Source organism: Hordeum vulgare, chromosome 5H, assembly GCF_904849725.1.
Source record: "Hordeum vulgare subsp. vulgare chromosome 5H, MorexV3_pseudomolecules_assembly, whole genome shotgun sequence".
NCBI lineage: Eukaryota > Viridiplantae > Streptophyta > Magnoliopsida > Poales > Poaceae > Hordeum > Hordeum vulgare.
Window position 1 is genome coordinate 544,495,772 of NC_058522.1, and position 10,451 is coordinate 544,506,222.

The 10,451-nt window shown below is 43.7% G+C and overlaps 2 protein-coding genes across 2 annotated transcripts; both read left to right on the top strand.

Moving 5' to 3' along the window:
- The first annotated feature begins 2,672 nt into the window (after window positions 1-2,672).
- Window positions 2,673-3,584, top strand: LOC123398762 (blue copper protein 1a-like). The gene is made up of 2 exons (XM_045093217.1): window positions 2,673-2,930; window positions 3,071-3,584. The coding sequence occupies exons 1-2, from the start codon at window positions 2,753-2,755 to the stop codon at window positions 3,388-3,390; spliced, it is 498 nt and encodes a 165-aa protein (XP_044949152.1). The 5' UTR covers window positions 2,673-2,752; the 3' UTR covers window positions 3,391-3,584.
- A 6,042-nt stretch (window positions 3,585-9,626) lies between these two features.
- On the top strand, window positions 9,627-10,209 carry LOC123398763 (mavicyanin-like). The gene is made up of 2 exons (XM_045093218.1): window positions 9,627-9,798; window positions 9,899-10,209. Exons 1-2 carry the CDS (start codon window positions 9,627-9,629, stop codon window positions 10,207-10,209), a joined length of 483 nt encoding a protein of 160 aa, XP_044949153.1.
- Window positions 10,210-10,451: the final 242 nt, after the last annotated feature.

The window sequence follows — 10,451 nt, forward strand, 5'->3', positions numbered from 1 at the left end:
CGTCCAACCGTTTGAATCCACGGAATATCGTATGATGCCAGAAATCCACGGGATCTGGCACGACGTTATCACATGCCCCTTGTAGGGTGTGGTAAAATTTTGGGCGCGTTTCGAATAGGCCTCACATGTGGTCGCTTGTAAACCGCACCATGTCTGCGGTAGTCTCTCGGTATCGAGAGGGAAGGTGTCGGGTTTGTGAAGGAAGTGTTGGTCCTCCTGCTCCATTGGCCTCGAAACTTACCGTGCTCTTAGGCGAGGCCATCAAATGAGACGTGTCATGCCCCCGCATTTTCTGACCGGCATGTAATAATTGAGACATTTATTGCATTTCTATAGTTTCAGCGCCAAAAATTGCAGATCTGCAAGGCGACACATGAAACCATGCCCAGAAGCGACATGGAAAATCCTATGTGATGTATTAGCGACATGCGTCTCCCTTTTGCACACGAGGGAGGGGCAGTTCCGGCCATCAGGGAGAGAAATTACTTCGACGGCATGACTCGTCCAACTGTCTGAATCCACGAAATATCGTATGATGCCAGAAATCCACGGGATCTGGCACGGCGTCATCACATGGCCCCTGTAGGTTTGGTAAAAGTTTGGGCACATTTCAAATAGGCCTGACATGAGGTCGCTTGTAAACCGCACCATCTCCGAGTTAGTCTCTCGGTATCGAGAGGGAAGGTGTCGGGTTTGTCAAGGAAGTGCTGGTCCTGCTGCTCCGTTGGCCTCGAAACTTTCCGTGCTCTCAAAGGAGACCATCGAATGAGACGTGTCATGCCCCCTCATTTTTCTGACCCCCCGTAATATTTCAGACATTTATTGCATTTACACATTTGCACCGTCGGAAATTGCAGATCTGCAAGGCGACACATGAAACCATGCCTCGAAGTGGCTTGGAAAATCCTACGTGATGTATTAGCGACATGCGCCTCCCTTTTGCAGACGAGGGAGGGGCAGTTCCGGCCATCAGGGGGAGAAATTACTTCGACGGCATGACTCGTCCAACCGTTTAAATCCACGAAAAATCATATGATGCCAGAAATCCACGGGATCTGGCATGGCGTCATCACATGACCCGTGTAGGGTGTGGTAAAAGTTTGGGCGTGTTTCGAATAGGCCTCACATGAGGTCGCTTCTAAACCGCACCATCTCCGAGGTAGTCTCTCGGTATCAATAGGGAAGGTGTTGGGTTTGTGAAGGAAGTGCTGGTTCTGCTGCTCCGTTGGCCTCGAAACTTTCCGTGCTCTCAAAGAAGACCATCGAATGAGGCGTGTCAGGCCCCCGCATTTTTCTAACCGGCCTGTAATATTTGAGACATTTATTGCATTTACATGGTTTCAGCACCGGAAATTGCAGGGCATAAAAAATAAGACCAATAAAAACTAGTTGGTAGAAAATGGATGAGAAAGAAGGCAAGACATTTATTGCATTTACACGGTTTCAGCATGGAAATTGCATGGCACAAAATATATATTTGTATTGGTTACGTATACTTCGCACCACCCTTTCATAAATACATTTGGGCCACAAGTTGGTGGGTATGTTCTTTCCATCCTCACATCAAAAGTGTTGTATTGAGTATTCAAACATCTCTCCACCATTTCGTACATATATTTAGGTAAAAACCCATGTGGGTGCGGTCTTTCTACCCTTGCTCGCGCGGTTTTCGGTGATGCACCGGACCGTAGGGCCCACACGGTCCATAGTCGATATAGAGACATTCTTGTGGTAAAATGGATAAAGAAATAATATTCAAGTACTAAACATAAATGCAAGGAAAATCAATTTAAAACTTTTTTTGAATTTTAAAATCTATAAAAAGTAAACCGAGTGCTTGTGTGGAACACACGGCTTATAGTCTATATAAGCCGAGAGCTATGGAATGCCACTCGGCTTACAACTTACACCGTGACGGCGTCGTCAGCCGCCTATGTTGTAGACACCTGACAGGTATCTTTATCGGGTGACGCGCTAGAAGCCAAGTGCTTTTTATATAGATACCGTGTATCGCATATAAACTGAGAGATTTTTCAGATCACTCGACTTGAAGGATAGCATAAGCCGAGTGCTTTGTTGTTACCTGGTGTTTTCTATGAAATACATGGCTTAGATGCAGATAAGCCGAGTACATGAAAAAAACACTCGGCTTATGGCTTACCACACTGTAAAACATATTTTTTCTGTATTGGAAGGAGATGCGGTGGGTATGGGTCATGGGCTGGGTCCATAGAGAGCAACGTGTCAAACAGAGAAGACGGTTTACGTGACAGACAGATCAGCCGGTTAAAAACAAAAGTTTTCCTATTTAAAACGGGGCGAGAAAGTCTGTTCCGAGACCACGCCCTTGGAAACAGATCGAGGATGATAATATTTTATTTTACACAACCAAATAATCAGCATCTGCGTCGTACTGTTCCTCTGTTCCGATGAAACCAAAGCAATGCTACATTTGGCGCCACACGGGCACATTCAACTCGTCACACCATTGCCGCCATCGGCCAGCTGCTAGCTGATAGAACCAGTAAGCGACAAGACGCGCTCCAGTGCCAACGATGATTACGATACATATACCTACGCTACGTATAGTCATCACTGAGCTCTGTCTCTCCCTCCCTAATCCCTATATATACATGCGAATCCAGAGCTAGAAGCACAACCCACGAGCTGCATCCATCCCATCACAGGACACTTCCCCTTTAGTAGCAACAAGCCAGCCATCTCGCTAGCTTTGCTGCTTACTCAGTCAGTGATGGCGTCCAAGCAGATGCTCGTCGCCGTGGTCGCCGCGGCCACCCTCGCCCTGGCCTTCCTCCCGGGGCTCGCCGTCGCGACGGAGCACATGGTCGGCGACGACAAGGGCTGGACCCTCAACTTCAACTACACCGCCTGGGCCGAGACCAAGCAGTTCGTCGTCGGCGACACGCTAGGTAAGCAATCACACATCCATTAGTCCAACCACGCGCCGCGCATCCATCTCGCCAGGCTTCAGAACACGGCGCGCGCTCTGTCTTCGTTTCGTCGGAAACTAAACTGCTCGCCGCGCGCTCACGTGTTAACTATACTGCAGTGTTCAAGTACAACAGCGCCGTCCACAATCTGGTGGAGGTGGGGGGCCCGGACTTCCTCTCGTGCACCGAGCCGGCCAACGCCGTCGTTTGGACCACCGGCGAGAACCGGGTCACGCTCGAGAAGGCCGGACGCATGTGGTTCTTATGCGCCGTCGGCCAGCACTGCCAGAACGGCATGAAGCTCAAGATCACCATCCTCGAGACCGCCGCGCCGACTCCCCAGCCAGAACCGACCAACCCTGCTGGCAAGCTGCAGGCGCGCTTCGGTGAGGCAGCGGCCGCGGTCACTGCGCTCGCCATGGCCGTGCTCGTGCTCTAAGCTACAACCCCGTCGATCTTTTATATATGTGAGCGACCGAGAGCGTCGCGTCGTGTTCTTTTTCTTTTTTGCTTGTGTTGTCGTGCGGCTTGTTATGTATCAGCTTTATTGTTTGAGAGGCATTTTTCATGACCATGGTTCAGCCGATTAGTGAAAACCATTGGGTTTTACACTGAAACATTGAGATATGAGTATATGACATATTTAGTGAAGTTTTGTTCTAATTAGTCGCACTTTCTGTGCGTTTACACATGACTGTCAAAATAAGCCACTTCCTAGCCAGCTTATTGCAGCCTAACCTAAAATTTTATTGTAAAACCTAAAAAAACTGGCACTAAACAATCTACAGTGAACCAAATGGCTACAAAGGCTACGTTCACTCGGACATGATGTTTTTGCACACGAGCTCAAATGAGCTCGGATGAATAGTAAATTCAAAAAATATTATAAAAATGTTTAAACAACTCTGAAATTTTTGGGAAAACGTTGACAAATGTTCTAAGCGCTTGTAATATTTCATCATGAAATCACATTTTTGTAAGTCGTGGCAAAAAAGACAAAATTAGAACTCTGAAGATGCTACTTTAAAAAGTATTTTGGAGCACTAATTTGTTTTTTCATGACACCAAAAAATATGATTTCGTCCTGAAATTTTACAAGCTATTAAAGCATTTGTCAAAGTTTGCGTTATAAAAAATGAGAGTTTTTTTGACAATTTCAAAATATTTTTCGAATTTACTCAAATCAGAATTTTTTTTGAAGTAGAAGAGCTACTTCTCTCACCTGATGGACTTAAAAGCCGCTGTGAGCTGGCGAACACTGTAGCATCGTTTTTCCCTATGTCCGCTGTTTCGCATCGCTTCTCCGGGTTTTTAATCTGTTTTCATTTTACTTTTGGATTTATTTTTCATTTTCGTCGGTATTCAAATTGTTTCTCTGTTCTGCATCGGTTTGTTTTCTTTCTATTTTTATTGTTCTATTCTGTTTCGGTTTTATTTAGTTTTTTTTGGTGTTTTTATTTTTCACTATGTTTCATTATTTTGGTCGGTCTTTTCTGTTGTCCGTTTTCTGTTTATTTTGGTGGCTTTTATTTATTTATTTTCGGTTTTTCTTTTTTTTTACACATGTTATACAAGCTATACTTTTTCATATGCAACAGTAATATTATTCATACATGTTTATCATTTTTAAATTACAGGATTAGTTTCAAACAAATTCTCATGTCTATTTTTCCATGCAGATTGTAAATTTTTCCTATATGAACTTTTTATACTCATTAAAAAAAAACAAATATAACGTTAACAATTTTACGGATATATGTTATGATTTATAATTTTTTATATATTGTCTATTTTGAATAAATAAGGAACATTTTTATACACATTTAGTATTTTGTGAATACATGCTTAACTTTTTTTATATATTTATGTTTAGATATCTTTTTTTCATACATATAGGAAATATTTTTCTTATACACCTTTAACATTTTGCAAGTACATGATTTATTTTTACAAATATACGTTTCAGCGTCTACATTTTTATACATATGAAATATTTTTCCTATATGTTTAATATTTTTCTAATACATGAGGGATACTTTAGGCGTGTGCTGTCCTCCATATGGATTGTTTCACCAACGACGTAGATGGCGATGTCTTCAAGCATACTCATAGCGATTGTGCATTTATACTTATTAGGAGAGAATGAGAGTTGCCTACAAATATCTCTGGTGAGCCTGAAGTAGGGATCTTGTGCGTCTACTCCCTTCATCGTAGCAATGCTGCATTTTGCCACACAATATTGTTACACTTGTCTAAAGTTAGTTTTCCAAAATAAGAGCCATGTTGACAAGCCTAAGGGAATCTTGCTACATTTTTTATGTATGTGATATGAGGCCCTATTGTGGCTTGTCTAAGGTGGGGTTTGAACCAAACACCCATCTATGTCGATAAAACTTGCCAAACCTTAGATGTGGCAACCTTTGACAAAGTTAGTCTCAAACCAAACAGCCCCGCAAGGCATCTCATTAAAATAGCAATTAGAAGACGCCTTCACAATTTCCAAGGTGGGGCATGCATTGATATTTAAACACTTGTGTTATGAAAATGAAGTGTTGATAAAAAATGCTTTTCCACCACAAACCTACAAAGCAATCATTTATTACGAATTGTTGTGGGTCAAAATCAAGTTTCTTGTATACCGACTCTTGCATATCATTAAATTACTTCCATGCAGTTTTTAGCTCATGTAGTAATTTAGTATGACGAAATAGAAGTTTCAATTACAGATTTGATTTTCTATCACAATAATTTTCTTTTCAAAAATATCAATGGAAGCTCTAAAACTTGTATAAAAATATCTTTAATAACGTGTAAGCGATTATTCTACGTGGCATCGCTAAGGTAAGCTTAGACACCACCTGTTTGATGTCAACCTCATCAAGCTCTAGTGAGGTAATGTGGAGCGTATCATCAAGCTCTGCAAAGAGATACAAAATCGACCGGTAGCTAGCTTTTCTGACGCAAGCCAGTGTAAACAAAGAGAGTAAAATGCATCAGTGCACCCTAAACTTGCTGGTTAGGACTAAAACAGTCCTCAAACTGTGAAACTGCATTAATACAGTCCTAATACTTGTTCCTACAGTGTTTATACGGTCCTCCAATTTGGTTCATAGGTCCTGGCATACGAGCAACATACGAAAGGGTTGTACATAGACTAGCCACGTCAGCATGAGGAAGTAAAGAGATGTGCACTTTGTGTTCGGCCCCTGCTGCACGTACAAAATTCCCCATCTGCCCTGATCTGGACGAGACTCTCTTCTTCCCCTGTTTCCCCTGATCTGGACGAGACTCTCTTCTTCCCCTGTTTCGAGTCACGAGCACAGAGAATAGGGACACGGTGGAAGGGGCTGGTTGATCGGCACCTCTGACGGTCTATGCGAGCACCAGGAACGGTGAAGGAACGCAGAGCCGCACTCCCATAACTACTAGCGGCGGTTCACGGCAGCAATGGTCGGCCCTGTACAACGCCATGAGAAAGGGGTGGCACCCACGTACGGTGAGTGTCAAATTTCCCACATGATTGTGAAAATTTGCCCATGAAAAGTGTTTCCACTAGATTAGGCAGTTGTTTAGCGATCCCCCATGATTTATGCACTAATTTGGTGGCATCTGACTCACATTAGGCTAGGGTTTAGGTAATTGTAGGGTTTATCTCAAACTGAATGACTGAATTAGTTAAACTTTGCTCTTTTTGCAGTGAAAGACAGTAACTTTTTCACTTTGGAATTTGTTCATGGAGGATTTTTCCATGGCAATGGAAGAAACAGAGCCTATCTGAATGGGAAAAAGACTTGCTACGATTTTTGTGAAACTGAGTGTGTATGCATGAAGATGTTTGAAGATTTGGTAGAGCATATTGGGTATGAGACGGATGGTAGGGTTTCCATGTATTGGTTGCTACCTGGCTCTCAACTGAATGAAGATGGTGCAAGGTTGTTATCGAAGGAAGACGAAGTTTGTATTGACATTGTGAGAATGATAAAAGGAGGGCACCGATACTTGATGATTTTTCTGGATCATGAAAGCAGCTACAATGGTGGAGGAGGATCAACATGGGATGATGTGCTTGCCACTCCACTAGTATATTTACCTCATGTTATCAGTCCTAAGAAGAAAATCATGGATGTTGTTAGTGGTGAGGAGCAAAGCACAATTGATGGCAGTTATGTTGACGACAACACCATTTGTGAGGCCAATAAATTTGCAAGCAATGAGGAAGTTGTTAGGTTGAGGCCAAGAGCAAAGCGAGGAAATGTCGATGAAGAAGGATGTGACGATGATGATGATGATGATGATGATGATGATATAGTGAAGATAGTGATTATGTTCCCGAGATTGTAGACAGTGATTATGAATTGGAGGATGGTGATGGGGACTTGGTGCAGGATCAACTACATACTGTTAGTGATAGGAAAGGGAAGAAAGTGGTTGAGGATTGTAAATCTGAAGATGAGAAATTAGAAGCTCCACAGTCGGACGAGGATGAGATGAAGTTCAATTTCAAATCTTTTACAGCAGAAGATATGCATGATCCAAAGTTCCATGTGGGGCAGCTATTCTCATCTGTTGATTTGCTACGAAGAGCAATCAGGGAGTATAGTGTGAAAGAGAGAGTGAGCATCACATTTCCCAAGAATGATAAATGTAGGATTGGAGCTAAGTGTGAGGATGGATGTCCATGGTATCTTTATGCCTCATTGGACAAAAGGACAGATTCAGTTATGGTGAAAACCTTCAATGATGTGCATCATTGTAGCAAGAAGTGGCAAGTGAGGGCATTTACTGCCAAGTACATTGCTAACAAGTATGTAGAGAAAATAAGAGCTAATGAGAAGATGACCCTCAAGGGATTGGCAGCACTTGTGCAGGAAGATTTCAACATGACAATTAAAAGAGGGAAGCTAGGGAGGGCCAGAGGACTAGCTTTCAATGTAGGCAAAGTTGAAAGAAGAAGAGGACAAAATTAAGTTTGCAGCTCAAAAGAGAAAGGAAGAGTTGGAAGCTAAGAAACAAGCAACTGAGGAAAAGAAGAAAACTATTCTAGAGGAAAAGAGACTTGCTGCAGAAGAGAAGAGAAGAGCTACTGAGGAAAAAAAGAGAAAAGCCCAAGAGGAGAAACTTCAAATGGCAGAGAAGAAAAGGAAAATGATGGATGAGAGGAAAAGAACTGCAGAGATGGAAAAACAAAAGAAGGCTGCTGAGAAGAGAAGGATTGCAGAGGAAAAGAAAATGATTACAAATAAAAAATACCAGCAGGAGGAGGCAGCTTTTCTAATACATCAAGCAGAGGAGTTTGAGAGGCACGAGAGTTGGAGAAAATTCAAGGAGGATGAGGAGGCTGCAAGGCAAAATGCTTGGGAGCAACAGAACAATCAACAAGACACGACAAGGAATGAAGAATGGGAGCTGAGAAAGAGGAGAGCTGAAGAAACAAACAAGAAAGCAATGGATGACAATATGGCAGGTCAAGCAAGGAAGCAAGCTGCGTTGGAGGAACAAATAAAACAAAGAGCTGCAGCAACTAGTTCAAGGGCCGAGGAGGCAAGATTTAATCCATGCCCTATTCAAGGAAACAATACAAAGAAAAAATCTGCACCTACCAATCAGAACATGACATGTTTTAAGAAACCTAGAAAGGTTAACATGTTCGATGAATTTAGGTAAAGGGACGTGAAGTTTGGAACAATCCTCATCTCTTTTTTGTGTTTCTGCTTATGATCAGGCGCAAAACTTGTAATGGCAATACTTTTTTTAGGATCATTGCGTTGATCATGAAGTGGAAGAGCTGTCTTTTATTAGGAAACAACTATTACAGACTTTGTGTTATTTGTACTGTGCAACTTAATTGACCAGATTGTTCAAGTGCAAATATAATGCTTATGTGTGCTTAATTTGTGCAAATCTGATGGCCGGCAACATGCGTGGCAGCTACATGAGTGCGACAGCTGATGGAGGGATTTGGGCGCTGCAGGAGCACATGGCGAGGGTTAGTGATTTAAGAGCGATTTGGGGATTTCTGCCCACTAGAGACCAAGTCAACTCAGCCTACGAACGCTCACGTGACCACCCCAATATGCTCTGTACAGCGAATTCGTATGTTGCCTGTACGTCAGGACCTATGAACCAAATTGGAGGACCGCATAAACACTGTAGGAACAAGTATTAGGACTGTATTAATGCAGTTTCACAGTTTGAGGACTGTTTTAGTCCTAACCAGCAAGTTTAGGGTGCACTGATGCATTTTACTCTAAACAAAGAGGTACAGAATTGTGTGCTTTCCAAAATTTTCATTCATCAACTCGAAAGTACAAGAGCAAAATTAATATTTGAAATCTTGTTTTTACTAGCCGTTGTTTCTTGCTCCTGTCCTGATGGGTCTGGTGAAAGTGTCAAACCTGTGCTCTCAGATGACATTTGGACGAAGGTCTGCAAAGGAAGATGCATGCAGACCGTGTCAACCATACATCACAATCCTTCCATTGGTAACTCCGACGATGAGCTACCAGCACCAGCCCGTGTCTTGACTATTTCTCCCATGCACGTACACGATCAGTGTCACCCTATATATATAACCATGTCTATGCAGTTTGTTCTCATCACACGGTAGCACAGCCTGAGAGCACGAAGTAAATAGGAAGGTGTAGTTTCAGTTTCAGGGCTCGACGTACGATCTCTATGGCTTCCAAGCAGATGCTTGCCGTTGCGGTGGCAATCGCCATGGTCTTCCTCCCCTTGCTCGCCGCCTCAGCCACCGTCCACCCCGTGGGCGACGGCAGTGGGTGGACGCTCGGTTTCCACTACACCACCTGGTCCGAGAGCAAGCAGTTCACGGTCGGTGACGCGCTAGGTAATCATGCATGCATCCATCATCCATTACCACGTGCCCTTCGTTCTCGCTGCACGAAACGATTACTGATTCATGGACGTGTGTATGTGCGCGCTTGCAGTGTTCAAGTACAACAAGGCCCTCCATAACGTGGTGGAGGTGAGCGGCCCGGATTTCAAGGCGTGCAAGGACACCAAGGGCGCCGCCGCCTGGAGGTCCGGCGCCGACCAGGTGCACCTCGGCGACGCGGGGAGGAGGTGGTTCATATGCACCGTGCGCAACCACTGCCAGATGGGCATGAAGCTCAACGTCACCATCCTCGCGGCGGACGCGCTTTCGCCTGCGCCTGCACCTGCACCAGCTCCGTCGTCGACGGTACCATCGTCGTCTACTCCTCACAAGTCCAGGCGGCCCTTTGTTTCCAAGTGGTGATGATCTGCCGGCCAGAGCCCGGCCGGTACCAACTATACGTTGTTCGTGTCTGTTTTTTTGCTAGTCATCACATCGTGCACGGTGTGATCAATCGCACTTCCTCGATCCATGTAATGTTGCCCATACCATGAAGATTTATTAGTTGTTCCACTCGTGCTATACACATACAAATAAATTAAATTACACATTATTCTTGATGGAATATCTGCTGTTCGTTCTGGCTTCGAGAATCTCACCAAAAA

Bases quoted from the DNA above. Each gene is read 5' to 3' on its own strand.
- LOC123398763 (XM_045093218.1), top strand. From the start codon at position 9,627: ATGGCTTCCAAGCAGATGCTTGCCGTTGCGGTGGCAATCGCCATGGTC. The intron at 9,799-9,898 runs GTAATCATGCAT...GCGCGCTTGCAG, and splicing joins CACGGTCGGTGACGCGCTAG to TGTTCAAGTACAACAAGGCC.
- LOC123398762 (XM_045093217.1), top strand. From the start codon at position 2,753: ATGGCGTCCAAGCAGATGCTCGTCGCCGTGGTCGCCGCGGCCACCCTC. The intron at 2,931-3,070 runs GTAAGCAATCAC...ACTATACTGCAG, and splicing joins CGTCGTCGGCGACACGCTAG to TGTTCAAGTACAACAGCGCC.